Source organism: Leptinotarsa decemlineata, unplaced genomic scaffold (genome assembly GCF_025532065.1).
Source record: "Leptinotarsa decemlineata unplaced genomic scaffold, Ldec_3_MD MMD2_tig00002159_RagTag_RagTag, whole genome shotgun sequence".
NCBI lineage: Eukaryota > Metazoa > Arthropoda > Insecta > Coleoptera > Chrysomelidae > Leptinotarsa > Leptinotarsa decemlineata.
In genome coordinates, this window is record NW_027412574.1 from 1,494,031 (window position 1) to 1,512,887 (window position 18,857).

General features: G+C 34.5%; 1 protein-coding gene across 11 annotated transcripts in view; it reads left to right on the top strand.

Moving 5' to 3' along the window:
- Nucleotides 1-18,857, top strand: part of dlg1 (MAGUK family member discs large 1) — an 889,881-nt gene that overhangs the window by 480,546 nt on the left and 390,478 nt on the right. For 2 of the 11 annotated variants that reach the window (XM_074177013.1, XM_074177014.1), the window contains exon 2: nucleotides 1,870-2,086. The exons of 8 other annotated variants lie outside the window; for them this stretch is intronic. In XM_074177013.1, coding sequence (XP_074033114.1) covers nucleotides 1,870-2,086 — 217 coding nt within the window. The remainder of the gene's footprint in view (nucleotides 1-1,869; nucleotides 2,087-18,857) is intronic. One more of the 11 variants, XM_074177015.1, reaches the window with a different exon arrangement.

Consider the following 18,857-nt stretch of genomic DNA (forward strand, 5'->3'; position numbering starts at 1 on the left):
AAGGGATTACGGAAGGAGAGTACCATTTGCGAAATGGTTAAGACGTAGAAATAGGGAAGTTGGAAATATTTGTAAACAAATTATATGAACGGACGAATCAAAATTCACCAACAATGGTTGGTTTACCAGTAATATCTATTACAGGTGGAATAATACTAATGAATATTCATTTATATATTGTGGGAACAAACATCCTTGGCCCTTTCTTTTACGATGATCATTTGAATAGTGAAATGTATCTTCATGTTGTATTGAATGAATTCGATGGCTACTTAGATGAATTTCCACTGAATATCCGCCATGAAATAAAATATTTTCAACAGGACGGCGCTCCTCCCCGTATAGCAGCAATAGTAAGGGAACATTTAGATCCAATATTCCCAAGAAAATGGATCGCAAACGATGGACCAACTAACTGGCCAGCTCGATCCACAGATCTTACTCCTTTTTGTCTGGGGATACATAAAGGATAAAGTTTTTCCAACACTAAGTACAGATATCCACCATCTCAAACAAAAAATAAGAGATACATGTATTAGTATTACACCTATTATACTAGAAAATTGCCACATTAATTGTCTAGACCGACAGCTTATGAGTATTCAACAAAGAGGTCGTCACTGCTCAACATTATTTCATAATTGGAATAATATCTTTGGGCATTATCCAACAATCTGGACTTATCTCATCTAAAAACTTAAGGTCGGTAGAATTAAAATCAAAACTATCGGTGTGAAAACTTGAACCGCTTTTTCCTTCTGGTGTGAAAGAAAATAAAAAACTGGTGATGAACAGAGTAGTCAGGACCGGCTTTAACTATATTCTATTCTTTTGTTTGAAGGTGATTGACAATGTTTCGTGATGAATTTCACTAGTTCGGACTTCCATTGTCTACTATATAAAATGATTTGAAATCCCTGAAACAAGTAAAAAAGAATAATTAAAAAAAGAATAGTTGAAAATAACAATTATATTAAGCAACAATAAACCTGAAATGAAATGATAGTGAAATAATCTACAAGTAAAAATATAATAATTGAATAAATGAAAATTAAAGGAATGCAAAAAAGAAAATAATAAAAATAAAGTGTCGAGATTCCAAGTCACGTTAGTTCACGACGTTTCGATTGTTGGTATCTACAATCGTCTTCGGGTGATGACTGGTCATCACCCGAAGACGATGTTTCGAATTTGAAGGATAAATGAAAACTATACTAAACAAAGGTATTTGAGAATCGCATTTACTTCGGCTGAGAAGGCGAATGATATACTATACAATAATGAAAATATAAAATCCATAGATAAATTCAAAAATCCATTCATTACCTCTGACAAAACTTCATACCAAATGAAACAGTATAGCAAGATAAGATGTAAAACATCTTGCTTCGATGTAAAACATCTATAGTCGCACGTAAAATCGATTGCTGGCGTGGCGAGGCATACCGTGGTGACGGGTCGCCATGCGCAAGCGGCTGGGCGATTCTCTTTCCATCGCTATTTCTCTATCCACACTGATCTCGGATACCTATATTGTATACAAATGTGTTTACTACAGTATGCATAACCAGTGTTTTATTAAGTAAATGATTTTTTTTACATAATTAAAAATAAAATATGTCTGACAGTGATACTTTACTATGACACACTATCAAGTCAACAGTAAATTGATTTTTTTTTTTCGAAAACGACACCTCACGATTTGATCTCCACAAACTTTATTTGAAAAATATATCCCAACATGTTTCGCTAAGACATTAGCTTTTTCAAATGATTTATCACTTGATTTTTTTGCAATGCTTGGTTGGAAATGATTATCGATTTCAATACCTAATCGTCATCTGCCGTATAAACTACTTCAAAATAAAGTTGTGATACGAATGTGAAATCTTTTTTTCAACAAACTTTTGTTGGTTATCAAAGCCTTTCAGTGAACAATAATGGTAAAAATATGCCAACTGTCAACAATAATTCCGGAGGAATGTGTTCTTTGTGTCCGAGGAGAAAGGCGACCAACAAAAAAGCGGTCCGTTTCGATTCCATCGTTGACACCTTTTCTTTTTCTGATGCACCATCACAATGTCGGGTAAGTTTCATTGTTGAATATAGTCGATAATTTTTGAAACCAAAAGAAAACAGTAAGATGAAACCAACTGAAAAAGGAAGAGAACATAAGAAAAATGGTAAGAAAACTGAATTGCGGTCCTTTTGAGGTCGGGAAGTATAAGGGGGTGAGTTTTCAATGGTAAAAATCAGTTCACCTCGATATCCTATGCAAATAAGTTAGATAGCAAAATTGTAGGTAATGAAAAGATCTACAACTTTTTTCACACTTTTTTCACATAACCTCAAAATTTATGTGAAAAATTCGTTTTCTGGGTTTTTATTTTTATCTTTTACAAAAAAATCACAGAATTTGGTGAAAACTTACCTTTTTTATGTAATAATAATAATAATAAAAATAATGCAGCTGATGAACTCGGTATACTTTTCGACACTGAACGAGGTGACCACAACTCTGTCACCGAGTTGGATCCCATTCAGCAAAAAGCTCAGATAAAAGCCGCAGAGATCACTTTACTTCTGCGGAAACACAAGGATAAGCCAGTCCATAGGATCTTCTTCAATAACATTGGAGACCTTGGTTTATCAAAGCGCCTGACATTCGTTTTTCTCAGGTCGAGTGGGCTGAAGTCGGAAACTGAAGGGTTCATCATGGTTTGCCAAACCCTGCCGCGACGCGCCCGAGACCCTAATGCACTTGCTATCAGCATGTCCAGCATATGCGGTCTCGGCTTATATCCATCGACACAACGCGGCCCTAAGAGTTCAATAGTGCCATAAAGTACTCTTACGGTATTGACGAGACACCAGTATTGCCCTACGCTCCGAGGGATATTGAATCCGTTGTGGAGAACGAGAAGTGCCGAATTTATTGGAACTCTTCGTTCCCCACCCTCAGGCTCATATAAGCTAATAAGCCTGATGTAGTCCTTCTCGACCACCAGAGCCAAACGATATTTGTCGTGGAGATTTCAGCTCTTGGCGAGACAAATATCATCAGAAAAGAGGAGGAAAAACCGATAAAATATCGAGATTTTCTCTTCGAACTCCGCAGACTCTAACCAGATCACTCTGTCAAGATGGTTGTTCTGATTATTGGAGTCCTTGGTGGATTGATGCCCTCTCTACTCTCGAATCTTAAAATCATACCGGCTTGCCGCACTAAGGCAGAAATCTTAGCCGCACAGATGCAGATGGCTGTCATTCTTGGCTCACTACGCTTGCTCATGGCCCATGACTCTCGGATCCAATGATCACTTAACCTACGGTGTGGGGAGTGGTCATTGGTTGTATCGGGGCTTCGGGCCTGACCAGCGCACACTACGGTGAAAAAAATTATAATAATAATACTAATGTATTTCCCAAGAGACAAAATATTGGATTTGAATAATCAAGTCTAGTAAAAGGAAACATAGAAGGTAGATTTAACAATATCGCATTCAGAGCTTTGGAATACAAAGACTCGGCGTTAAAAATATATTAAAACATATGAAAATGTAAAATATAACAGAAACATTAATGACAATATTCTTATGAGATATCTTCTGAAAAGAATTTATCCGTAGAATAAAAACATCTTGTAAGAAGTAATTTTTTGAGTCGCTTTTTGAAAGTCAATAACGAAGAACAGTTTTTCAGTTCATTTGGTAATTTATTAAATACAAGTAAGCCATTATTAGCAGAAGAGCAGAAATGTACTCTATTTTTACAAATTGGTATATGGAAGTGATTTTGAGAACGAGTATTTACTTGATGTAAGAATTCTTCTCAAAACTATCCCTATTCTTAAAAATATAGGGACATAATTCAAAAATATATAACGATGGAAGTGTTAAGATTTTATATCTGCTGAAAAAACTTTTACAGCTCTCGGTACTAGGCACATTCATGATACACCTGATGATTTTTGTTGTGCAATGCACTAAACACAATGTAATTTTTTTGGATTTGAAATATTTATTTTTCACCTCATGTTGATTTAATATCGAAAACGCACCCTAATTTTCCATTTGAAATTTCACGTATCTGAATATCTGCTTTTTTGAAAAAGTCGGTGGACTTTTTGTTTGTTGAAATCTCTATTTTGAATAGTGTAAAAAAATATACGTTACCTTGGTAAATATTCTCAGAGAATGCAAAAACAAAAACGAATCCAAAATTTTTTTCTATAAAAATTATCAGTGTTACTATCTTCATTCGGGTTTGAAGGTCGTCGTAGCTATTCATTAAAATTAACATAGTAATTACTCGTATTACGTAAGATTCCCGGTTACATTGATATACAAAAAAATTATGAATCCATTCAACATCAAGGTTGCAAAAAACATGACAAAATAGTTGTTCAAAATATCAAAGACAGGATTTAAAAATAATTTCATCTGAAATGTGTGTCTGCTACTTTTTTTCAGTAAAATAGCTGCTTTATTAATTCCTAACCACATTATTCTATATACCTGTGAATCGTACTCTTGAATTTATAGACTTTCCACTGATTATGTTATCCATTCATTATAATGTTTTTTAATACATTTGTCTCTTTCATGGCATTCTTCCGTCGCGTCTAACGACGCGAAATCTTCAAGACCATCACCGTCTTTGCCTCCGATATTATTTCCAGTCTGCATTGCTTCTTCATTCACAATTTCATCTGAATAATCAACTCCCTAGTAGGCTTTTTTCACATTAAATCATTTTTCAGAGTCTTGAAACTTTGAGTATACATTTTTGCATTTTAAATCATGTTTTCGACAGCCACATCCAGTTTCACAGCTGCAGCAAATAGTTTTGAGCAATAATTTTTTTTCTGTGAATTTGGGCATTATATACCACGTTGATGTTGCTTCCAACCCCAATCTGTTGCTGTCAGTTCGTTACCCAACCCAGTTCGAAGCTGATAATATGCCCTGTAACGATGTTGTTCTGCTGCAGCTTCTGTGGATGGGAGATTTGCCAATATGAAAGATGATTTAATTTTTGCCAACTGATACATTCGAAATTTCAATTGATTCAGTGTTATATTATAATTTTTACACTTATAAATAGATTTGATAAATAACTAGGAAACCTTCTCGTTCTCGTTCATCATTGAGACCTCGTTCTTAAAATGTTTCGTCATGAACAACACTTGTTAAATGCCATTCATGTATTTATTATTATTGATGAAAAATTGTTCCAAAACTAATATACGCCCTCAGATGTTCCCCCACTTGGTCAAGTCAGTTAGAGCCAGACAAATTTGATAATTTACTCCGCAACACGGAATATGTTACAAACAATCATTTCAATAATGATTCATGGATGCAAACAACGCTTCCTGTAAACTTTGGCGGACTGGGGCTACATTTGGCTTCTTCCTTAGCTTTACCAGCTTTTCTGTCATCAGTCAATAGTGTTTCTGATCTTATCGATTTCATCCATGCTTCCATATTTATCAATATCAAAGACGTTTTTTATGCTGAAAGTGAATCACTTTAACATGCCTCAACTAATATTGCTACTCCTACAGATAAAAAGAAAATACAAAGTGCATGGGACCGATCTCTTCTGAACATTATAACTGATAAACTTCTGAAATCTACAAGTCTGTACGATAAGGCTCGTCTGAAAGCAGCAATGATGAAGGATTCGAGTGCTTAGCTGAATGCTTTACCTGTTGCATCTCTTGAAACATTATTAGATGATGGATCTTTCAGAATAGCACTAGAACTTAGGATGGGTTCATCTATTTGTGTGCCTCATACTTGTGTTTGCGGTAGTATAGTTGATGAGAAAGGTACACATGGTTTGAGTTGCAGGAGATTTCTCGTTTCAATATGTCGGTCACCAAGTGACCGACATATTGAAACGAGCTATGTTGTCAGCGTATGTTCCTGCAATTCTGGAACCCTTAGGTGCCAGGCAGATTAAGGTAAACGACCAGATGGTATGTCTCTCATACCATGGAAATACGGTAAACCTGTGGTATGGGTCTACTCTCGATACGGTCACGTCTAGCCCATCTAGCCGGAAGTTCGAAGTTTGCTGGAACCGCAGCATTTTCTGGCGAATAATTGAAAAGAAAAAAATACAAAAATCTTGATAACAACTATCTGTTCCATCCAGTAGCGGTTGAAAGTTTTGGTGTTTATGGCCCGCAGTCTCTGTTATTCGTTCATGAACTTGGAAGGTGAATAGGCCATGCAATGAAAGATCACCGTTCTACTTCTTTTTTGATAGAAAGAATTAGTATTGTTTTTCAACGTGGTGATGCTTCTTCGGTCCTTAGAACTATTCCTCCTTCACATAATTTTGATGAGATCATGCATTGCCCTAATTTCAGAACGGAACTGAAATCTCTTCGAAATAATCCGAGATATGTGGATATTCATCAGTCTCCTCTCAAGGTTAATTCACAAGTGATTGATCTACCTTCTTCTTTTTCAGTGCAGTCAATGGACTTAGGTCATTCTTGCCCCCCAAATATGAGTTGCAGTCCTCGTGGTTCTGGTTCCCTTTCAGTGAAAGAGCTTCTACGAAACCCTTCTTCACTTGGAAGAAACGATCGCATCTCGAAAAATGGTTCTTATTCAGATTATGTGAAACATGTTCTTCCTTACGGATCAGTAGAGAGTTGTCCTGAAAATTTAGGACTAACACTTGCTACATGAAGAGCATTTTACAAATGTTGCTCATGACGGAAAATTTCAAAAATGAGGTTTTAATGATGAACGAAAACGAGAATTTTTCCTACTAATTCACCAAACTCTGTTCATGCCACTGCAGTTTCGTAAGAATGTATATCTTTTCCTCCAACCGATTTTCTGGAGTCTTTGAAGTCCACTAGATACTCATTAGGACAATAATTGGATTGTTTTGAATTTCTGGGGTTTTTGGTGAATACTCTTCTTGGGCAAAACAATAGCAGAATCAATACTCCTGGCCGCTCTGGATTGAATGATTTTGGTCCGTCTGGACCAAAAGTGCTGTATCATGAGCTTCAAGTGATTATATCTAGACGCATGGGTGCTGCGATTATCGGGAACACTATTTTCGGGTACTGCTAGCAGACTGCTGCCGATGAGAAAATGTGCTGGTGTTAATGGCTCCAAATCATTGGGATCATCCGTCAGGGGAAGTAAGGGACGTGAAATGTGAATACATTCTACTTGTGATAAAATGGTAATAAATTTCTTATAAGTAAAATTGATATTAGCTATGACACGTTTGAGACGATACTTTGTCAATCGAACAGCTGACTCCCACAAACCTCCAAAATGCGGAGAACGGGGAGGGCTACGATGCCACGTTATTTTGTTCTGAATTAGATAATCTTTAATAATGTCAGAATCTAAGAATTCGAATGATTCATTGAAGATATTCTCGGCACCAATAAAAGTAGTTGCATTGTCTGATAAGATGAGACTACATAGTCCACGTCTTGAAACAAATCGTTTGAGCGTGTTAAGAAATCCTTCAGAGGTAAGATATCTTACGAGTTCTAAGTGCATAGCCTTTGATGAAAAGCATATGAATATGCATATATAAGATTTAATAAATTTTTTATTCCTGAATATACTGTCTTTAATGAGATATGGACCACAATAATCTACATCAATAATTGTGAAAGGTGGTGATGGGGTTACCCGATCAGAGGGTAAATCGCCCATTTTATAGTGACTATTGATGGGTTTAACACGAAAACACGTGACACATTTACGCAATACCCTACGCACTACCTGTCTTCCGTTCAATGGCAGGCGTATACTAGAAAGAACCGATTGTGGACCAGCATGCACATTTTTATGATATTCATGTCTAATTAAAAAGGTTGTGAAATAATGTTTTTTGCTGGAATCACTACTGGATGTTTATTGGAAAAAAATAAATCAGAATGTACTAACCGTCCGCCTACTCTTATTATACCACATTCATCCAAAAATGGATTTAAGCAACGTAATTTACTGCGAGAATGAACGGCTTTGTTCCGCTTTAACAAATCAATTTCCACAAAAAATTTTCGGCCTTGAACCATTTTGATCACTGTTTGCGTACTCAGGGAAATCTCGTTTAGAGAAAGTTGACCTGTGAGTTTATCAATACACCCTCGACTGGTATTTGTTTTGAATCGAATAATGTATGCAAATACGCGAATCATTTTTGGAAAAGAAGAAAATCGACTCAATATATTATCGGAAATATTAGGCGTAACTAGAAGATTGATATTCCTTATTTCTGGTAAATCTAAAAAATCAAAATCAACACGCTTAGGCCAAAAATTAGACTCTGCAGCCAACAAAGAAGGACCGTTCCGCCATAAGGAACAATTACTTATCTGCTGATGGCTCATTCCTCTGGATATAATATCAGCGGGATTAGATTCATGCGAAAACTATCGTTGAATCACACCAATAATGAGTGCAATCAATTAATTTGATTGATTATATAACCTGTTGGCATAGCTTTGCAGCTAGAAGGGCACCACATAATTCTAGCCGTGGAATAGTAGCTCCAGCTAGAGGAGCAACACGGGACTTGGAACAAGCCAGCTTGACTGAAACATTTCCAAATGAGTTTTTTGACCTGACATATATGCAACATCCATAAGCCAGTTGTGACGCATCACTAAAAGCATGAATTTGTACACAACAGGCATCCTGTGAAAGAATGTGTCTTGATATCCTGATCGAGTTCACATGGGAAATATTGTTATAAAATTCATACCACAGTTTGAGTAATTCAGAAGATAACTCTTGATCTCAGTCAATTCGCAATTGCCATAATTTCTTAAAAATAAGCTTAGCAGTTGTTATAACTGGTCCAATAAGACCAAGTGGATCAAAGATTTGGGAGATGATAGAAAGTATTTTACGTTTTGTGAAGTTCAAATAAATGGGAACCTTGGTTATAAACTGAAAATTGTCATCAACTGTATCCCATATAATTCCTAACGTTTTCGAAGTTTGATTGTCCTTAATCATGAACTGAATTTTATCAGTTTGATGAGTTATTATACGGGGATCGTTGGAAATCCATTGCCTTAGTACAAATCCTACGCTACTGAGAATTGAATTCACTTCACAAATAAGCGCAAAAGTTTCATCGAAACTATTCGCACCTGAAAGCCAGTCATCCATGTAGAAGTCTTGAATTATTGTTTTGGAATTTCTTCGAAAATGGCAGTATATGATATATACGGTTACACTTATTACGTATTACTTAATTATTTTGATTATAAGTAAAAATTCAACACCTTATTAGACTTATCTAACCAAAGTCACCTATATTTCCAAATTTGCTTCTTTTCGTTGAAACTACTTCTAATGTATTGGATAAATCATGTTACCAACAAATATAGCTGAACGTTCAAATAACGGAAATATTGTCTATTAACCAATTTGATGAAATATTTCCTCATTGCTAAAAAGTTATATTCTTCTAGATCTCCTCCGAATATTTTACAGATTAAATTATTAATTATTTTTTGTTTAAATTTGTCTCCAATCTGATCAAAAACTCGAAGTGAGCAAAATTTAGAGGACATAATATGATCTACTCAGAAAGAGCAATACAACAAAAAAATTAAAGGTTTGCTCGAAAAGAAAATACTTGGAGGGGTGAGAATATGAAGGGATTATATACAATTTTTTCCAAATATTTTTATTTATCACAAAACAAAATGAAATTAGAAAGAGACGAGACTTTGGTTAGATGAGTTTAAGGTGTTGAGTTTTTAATTATAATCAAAATGATTAAATTTGTTGAACCATAAATAATATCTCTTCATATCATGAACTGCTATGTTCGAATAAATTACAAAATAAAATACCTAATATACAGAGTGTTGAGTTGGAAAATAACTTATTGATAATTTTCATTTACTCGTAATTCTAGTTGAACATTTGCAGTCTTAACGTTTTTTTATTCATTTCCCAATTCTTTTTTGTTTTGAATTCTATTGCTTCCTTCCTCTCTTTGGAAAATTTCCACATTTTTTGTATAAAAAATGGAGAAGTAGGAAGCCAGAACCTTTCTATCCCAAAAAAGAATTTGAATAAAGGTCTATAATATAATTTGAATAAGAATGTTTTTGAAAAAGAAATATTGCCGACTCCTTTACTAGATGAATATGACAAAATCACTACTCTCTCCTAATGATTAGAAAATGGATGATATCATCATCCAAAAAGTTTCATATGTTGAGTGATGAAAATTTTCATGTACGCTCTCAGAATTATGCTATCAGAATTATTCCCGAATCTCTATCAAAACAACTCACTGACACAAGTAAATAACATCTCTTTGAATATTGAAAAACCTTACACACAATTCGCAAATAATTAAACTGCTTCTTTTGACGTTGCAACTTAATTAGAGGCCTCTCATAATGAGGGTTAAATTCAGTTTCAAAACAGTTTTCGAAAATATCAAAGAAAGCGTTCTTTTGTAAACAAAATCCATGTTGAAAACCTCCAGGATAAAGTTCAAGGCTTTATGAAAATTATTCCCAGACTAAAAATACGAGGGATTATTGTTGGAATCTTGTTCACTATAAATGATGTAATTTGATGAATATTTTTTTCCAGTGTGAAGTCTAGGTACGAAAGTGGTAATTTTTTTATTTGTTACTTTATAATTTTTTATATTCCGTGGAATAATGATCAATTATCGGGAACAAATCATTTCAACCAACATAATCACAAATCTGACTGTAATGAAAACGCTTTCTCAGATTCTGCAGGCGCGGTTGTCATTTTTATAACCGGTGCTTTCACAATACTTTGATGCATCTTCATTTACAACCATGTATTCAAAAACATACTTCAATGTGAGATTTCCTCTTGAAAGTTTACAAAACTTTGTGTAGCGAAACACGTGTCGCAGTTTTATAAAGTTTCAGGTTTATTGAAGTGTATTTTTTTAAAAACGTTATAATGGATTTTCATCAAGTATCATTATATTTGACAACCCTGCTTGGAATTCCACAGGCCTCAGAGGGTGAAAATAACTAACCATATTTCTCGCTAACACGAGACCCATCCCATCGTTCTATGTTGATATATCTGAATATTTTTCGAAGGTAAACATCATTGACTTTCAAAAAATATTTCAGTGATGTTTTACAATTCTCATATTATTATAAAATGTATATAGAATTGTTAACTTTCAGCAAATATTTGATTCAATAAATAGGAGATTGCTCTGCAATACTTCATATAGAATTGCAGTATGCCTGATGAGAAAAATGTATTGAATGAGATCAGGGGTTGGTTTAGTCTATATGGGGTCAATTCGAATGGCATAAAAAATAACTAGTTACAAATCGTCGGCATTTTCTTTGTATGGTATGGATTGCGTGGTATATCATACAAGGTCTAATCAATATTTCCGTGTGGAAGTTTTTATATGATGTTAACTAGTAAATTTATCTGACCCGGTTCATCTGTTCGGATTGACTTTGTATATACTATAAATACAGGCGTATGCTAAAGACCTTGTAATAATTAAAAAGATAGCAGCAATGAGACTCAAAATTTATAGGCGGAAATAAAAAATGATGAGAATATATAAGGAAAAAACAGAATTATCAAAGGGAGAAAAGAGAATTCAACAACTCAGTTGACACACTTTTTTGGGAGTAGTTATAACTAAAAAGAATAAGCAAAATCAGTGAAAGAATTGTATAAAAGAATAGATCCGTAAAATGTAAATTAAAGGAATATACAATCGAACATACTATCGAACATACTTACGATTAAACAAAGATAGAAATATATGACATTAATTAGACCTACAATATACTACCCCATTTAGTGAGAAAGAAACAGAAAGACTGGGAGTAACTGAGAAGAAAATAACGAGAAGAATGAGAGGACCAATGACAATACGAAAGAATGAAATAAAAAATGAAGGAAATCTAGAGTTACAGATGTCTTTAATGGAATGAATAAAAATACTTTTGTCTAATTACCACTATTTGATTTTATTTATACGATTTATACGGTTTTGACTTAATTATACTCGATAATGGGGTCAAACCCGAAACCGGTCGTATAAATAAAATCAACTGGTGATAATTATACAAAAGTGTTTGTATTCATTCCATTAAAGTGATCATGAATTACCACAAAATAGATACATCAATCACACATATCAGTTACAGATGTCTTGGGATGTCTTGGAACAAACAAAGTATTTGGCCAATGGACTGAGAAGTGATAAGGATAAAATAAATAAATAATATGAATTGGATAACGGCAGAAAAAAAAAGAAGGAGACCAATATCAAGATGGATTAACGAATAGAGGTCGTAGCAAGGGAAGGAGGATATACTCGTAGAACGCTCTTTAGAGACAGACGCGCTACTCCACTGGAAGTATTGAGCAACACACAGTAAAAAAAGTAAAGTAAACCACATGTGGGAAATTTTCTATCGAAAGATTAACTCAATTCGTAATTCGAATGTGACCAAAAATAACATGACTATTTGCCATTTACTATTTGTCAGTACCTGTCAAAACTGGCATTAAAAAAAATTAAAATATTATGTAAATAAAAGTATTACCTATTTCTCTACAGTATTTCGGAAAAAATCATCTGGCAAAATTGTTTCTTCGTCAATTCCATAACGTATACCAAAATTCATCAATCTAAGCCAATGTTTTGCCAAAAACCAATATATTCAGTTCACATTGACTTTTTCCTGAGCAACATGTTATGTGGATTAGTTTTCATGTCAGTTTTTGTTATTTGAAACCTTATTTGGAGAGAAATCTAAATGACGATATCAATCATATCAATAAAAGATAAAAATTAAATTACATCGAAATCCTATAGAAAAATGGAGAAATAACATATTTGAATTCTAAATGCTAATTTTTGACAGATACCAACAGTTGGTGACAAGCGTTTGTGGTATTTCTGGTCTAATTAAAAAAAAACAACATCATAGTTCAGTTTTCTGTAAATCTATCAATTAAGAAAGTCCCATGTGTTACAAATTTCAATGGTGTCACCTGTGCCGTGAATTATATAGCGTTATCAAATTAAACGCAGACATGAAAAAATAATTCTTGTAATTTTAATAATGTTACTCGTATCATCTTAACACACCGCCACCGAAATAGTAGGGTAATAACATTAAGTGCTCTCTACAAATACCCTGAAGCTTGTGGAAGCAGATAGCACATAGTCTTCACTTTTTGAGTCCGTCAAATTGAAAAAATTTTGAATTACTTCCAGATTGGTATCACATTTTGCGAATTGTATGGGACTCGTATCAATCATGATTAGTGGAAGTATTCATGAAGGGGAAATTTCGGATATTTGATACTATGAATGTTTTTGATTGGGACAGGTGTACGCTTGAGAAGTATCGATTTTCTTTATCATAGAATGGCGAATGAGCCCTCTTTTTCTTGGAGAAAATATTGTAGAACTTTCTTGCTAAAACATTGTGTGTTCAGTTTTTCATATAGGTGATCTCTCGGGTTTGTGCGTATTTTGAACAATATTTTCAGTATCTCTATAGTATATGTGGCATTTTTCACCGGGAAAAGTCAAAGACATCTACCAACTGTTGTTAATTTGTTGGCCCTCTGCAATAGGCAACATACACTTCGGAGTTATTTTCAAATTTAGTCAAGACCAGGAAACGCCATATCTTCCATCCATTAAGAAGCCAAATCACGAATAACAAAGATAAACTAGACTCCTGAAAGAGGTCGCATGGGCCGTCTAATTGCTTTGCAGAGTGCGCAGTTTTCATATTTACTAAGACTTATCACAGATACTGGTCGGATCATGAATACAACACTCCAATTCCGCTGTCCTCAGCAACAACAATCCTATATGATCGAGGGAGAACCTAAAACACGAACATCGAAAATGAACGAGGTTACCAAAAGCGGTCTGCTTCAAAACAAAGTTTCCAATTAGACTGCCGAATAAGATTCGTTCTCTGTTTCCCTCTGCAGCTTTCAGTGGGCAAGTAACACCAAATTCCAACAGATACGAATTACAAACGTTAGAAAGGATAAACTTCAGATAATTATTATGAAGTACAAAGTTCATGTCCGTTCACTCATAATGAAAAGTAACACATATGGAAAGTTTGGATCTATTCAAAAATGTACATGTATTTAAATTCTAAATCGAAATCAAAGCACTACATCAAATACTTCTAATGTAAGATTTTTGTGGCTTTACTCCACTTTCAGCGAAATTTTGTCTTCAAGTCGTTTCCGTTTGATTATAATATATACGTCAATTTCAGTAACTAGTTACTAGTTGAAGCTCAGTTTGTGACAGATTCAATCTGCTTTCAAGCTCTCTATATCTCGGATTCCCTTCCATCGAAAACAGTCCGTCCAGTTAATGAAACTTTAAGTGAAATCTCTAGGGCCTCTAATACTGCTATTTGTTAGTGATTAACTGTATGTTTCCGGATAATTGGATGTAGCCCCTGAGCAATCGACCGTCTGAGATGTTAGTTGGAGAACTGATAATAGTATTGTTTTATCCATGTCTATTGTGTTATGAGCGAAATAGTTTCATTTGCTTGTACTGTTCTCCGGAATACACTAAAGTCAATAATATCGGTCAAACATAGGAAAGTGCACTTGATTGCCTAATACCCAATGATATTCCACAGTATGGTGAGTGGTATTATCGAGTGGAGTATCATAAAATGAATGATTAAGAATATAATCACTGGCACAACTGGATTCACGTATAAGTTTCATTTCCGATGAAGATTTAAAAAAAATGAATTATCATTATAGATATTCATTGAAACAATTTAAGATTTTTACGGAAGTTGTTGATTAGCAAAAAATTTTTAGTCTCAACAATGAAATTTATAGTTGAAAGAAACAATAGAGGCGTCAACTTTACTGAAGAAAGGATTATATCATTTATGTTTCTATGTATACTCGTATGCGTAAACGATTCGATCAGACAAGATCTGTGGATGGTAAGATATGAGCATTTTCTGAAGTTGTCACTGTTCTGAATGTTCTCATATCCAAACTTGAATTTGAAATGTTTTTTGGATGTTGTAAAACTCAAACGCTTTCAATTCAGATTTTTGTTATGAATTGATGATATTGAGGCAACTTGAGATGGCTTTGGCGTATTTCTACCTTCAATGACATTCAACTGAATATCATCGAATGTTTTTGTCGAATTAGCACATATATCTTCCTCCCCACCTCATACATTCTTATGAAAAAGGGTCTACCCACTCACAAGAAACCGTGCGTGATTCGGTCTTGAACTTCCGTTAACTGAATATCATCGACAAAGGGACTTGTGTATTTTTGGTTTGAACTTCAGCAATTGTCAAGTTGGCACATATCTTTCCCTCCGTACCATTTCGTTTGAAAGTGGGGCCAATCACTTTCAAGAGTCAGTATTGGGCACTGGAAAATAGCTGAAAGTACTTCCATGTTCTAGTAAGCATGAGCGACTTCGAACGCACTTGACAAGATGACTTTAAGAATGCCTTCTGACATATACCTTGAAACAGCCTCGACGACACACCACCCAAGATGATCTTGAACTTTGACAAGTTGACTTTGAGAATGGCAAATGACCAGCTTTGAGAATGGCAAACATATGTAAACTGACTCTTATGAGTAGTTTCCCTTCTATATAAAATGTATAGAGTGGAAAACAGGAGATCTGCGCACTTACCTTCACAATGACATTGATAAAGGTTGTTCGAAGACACTTCGCCAAGATTGTTCAAGGTCATGCCAAAAGTCAACTTGGATGATTTTTGGTATGGCCTACATAAACAGGGTCCACCAGAGAGTTCCTAAGTACTCCATTTACAATAATGACAATAAAAGGTCTTCATTTCGATTTGAGATACAGAATATATGTAAATCAGATCAAATGGTGGGCGCCATTCAGCTGACGGTGTTCTACCATGTAACCCACGAGCAAATTATGAAGAAATTCATGAAAAAAGAAATCGATCAGTTAATGAGTTGAAATAGATAACAAAAGATATGATCAATAAAGAATACTATCATGTTCAGTGGATTCGAAAAAGAAATACAATTTATGAGCCAACCAGATCTCCTTGTGAAATTTTTAACATAGAAAACAGGTAACATTTTTGACTTAGAGAATCATCAAAAATATCTGTTACCTAAATTAACTTTTTTTTGTATAAGGTCAAATTAATATCACTCCAGAATTGGAGTTTGAAGGTCAATATCTGAGCCATTGTTTTCCCTAGCGGGAATTTATTACGTTAATTCATATCAGAATGCAAAATTGCACCCAAAATCCACACAAGAAGGGGATTCCGCTCAGACCAATCATTATCTTCAGAGATTGAGCTACTCAAAACTTGTCCAGATTTTTATTTCCAATAATACAGGCACTACAAGAACAAACTTCATTTTTTGTGAAGAATTCAAGGCATTTTGTGGAATTACTACAGGCAATCGTAGTCAAAGAGCAAGATCAATTGATCAGTTTCGACGTGGAAAGCCTTTACAACAACTGTTTATAATGGAAACTATAAATGTGTATAAAATATATGAACATATGAAAAAAAGAAACTTTCGACCAATTACATAAACCGAAAATGGTGGGTTTTCACAACTGAAACTTTTGTACGAGATGAGCTAACAGAATATATTGGGGTAGAGAACGCAAGTGGTTGGATGACAAACATTTCGTACCCATCAACCCTCAATCGTCAATATCCTGAAGTTTGTTTTTCCTGAAGGCATCAGACCTTCGCAAAGTAACAGAAGGCCACATTAACGGATACTTCTTGAAAGGGCGTTTTGTATTTGAAACAGCAAAATAAAAAGAAAAGTGAATGTATTGAAAAAAATAGGGTTAGTGAGTTAGTATTCACTGCAACCTACAAGGGTTTATTGTGACGCAAAATCATTGAAACACGAGAATTCAGAATTGGATATATATATATATATATATATATATATATATATATATATATATATATATATATACAGGGTGTCCCTGGACTTCCCCTTTTCCTCTCGGGAATGTATAGATGGGGTCAAAATATCACCAGTACTTCATATAATTTTTTTTCCTAAAAGTCTTCGTAACCAAGTTACGGGCCCTCGAAGTTACAAAATGAAAAATGTTTTTCTTTGATAACTTTTCAAGTGAATATTCAAAATCATCCAAATTTTGGTATTTGACTAAACAAATGAATTCCGTCGATGAGCTTTCATGCAGGAGTCAGTTGTTTTGCTACAAAGTCAGGAACGGACTACCCCCCATGGTCCACACCCCAAAACTTTGAAATGACAGATATTTTTCAACAAAATAAGGTTACTTGGACAATTTTATGAATAAAAGTACTCGTGTGGAAAGTCGATCGGAGCAACGAGTCTTGATAAAAATGTAGTTCTACTCGACGACATCAAACCCGCTCGTCCACCATTATTTGAAATGAATAATTATCAAAGCAGAAATAATAATGATAACGTTAATTCAACAACATTTATAACAGGAATAATACAAAGTATGCTAAAATGAAGTCGTAAACAAAAAGTACAGTACCTATATGGAAGTTTAAGTCACAATTGTGATAGCAGATATTTTTTCAAAAGAAATATCAAGTTCTGTAGATTCGTGGTGTTTTTAAACTAACAAGCTACTCTACAATGAAATATCGAATTCATTCCATATTTTGTATGTACATAATACGTGTGAAATAATCACGTTTCGTGTTGATCAGTTATCTGAATCTCATGAAACTCAACATTCGAATGTTTCAAATTCTTCTTCACAGCTAAACTGTTGAGGAGTTTCACTGATAATTATAATTTTATGGGAGAAATTCTTTAACACGAATCTAAATTTAGCTGAATAAACGCACATCGGAAAAAATATTTACTATACTAATAAAAAGCAAACGAATGAACTACAAAAACGGCTGCACATGATCAGGTGAAAAATATCCAGGGAATAATTATGTTCCATTTCTTTCACAGATGTTGACAAAACACCTTTCAGAAAGTTTTGATAAAAAATGAGAAACTGGATTGCGATTTTGTTTTGTTGAGTGGTGCGTTGTCATATGACTATCATTGTATTGTCAATATTCTATAGGATATTTTGAATTTTTTTGATATGGCCGAACAGTTTACATTCAATGAATATGCAGATATGCATGTATTTTATGGACGAGCATTTTGTAATGCTGCAGAAGCTCGTCGTCTGTATTCCGAGCATTTTCCCAATCGAACGGTACCGTCAAGAGAAACATTCGAGCGTGTCGATCGCAGCTTGAGGGACACAGGTATGTAATGATTGATAATTAATTTGAGCACGTTGTTTTTTTTTCGATATTATTGTAGGTACAGTTTTGCCAAAACGAGGTGGTGAGGGCGCTCCTAGGACTGTACGTAACGTTGTATTGGAGGAAATGTTTTGGAAGCCGTCGCTGATGATCCTTCAATGAGCATCAGAAATCTATCAGAACAGTTCCATACATCCAAGTCCACTATTCATAGAATAATTAGGGAACAACTGCTCCACCCATTTCACATCCAGAAGGTACATGCCATGACACCTCAAGATTTTCCAGCACGACTGGAATATGCAAATTGGTTCATGGATAGGCAAAGAGAGGATATGACTTTTATTAATCGAGTTTTATTCACTGATGAAGCAGGTTTCAGTAGAGATGGAGTTATCAACTCTCATAATCTCCATATATGGGCCGAAGAAAATCCCCATGGGATATTGCAAACCAAACACCAACGGAAATTCAACGTGAATGTTTGGGCTGGTATCATAGGAAACCATCTTATAGG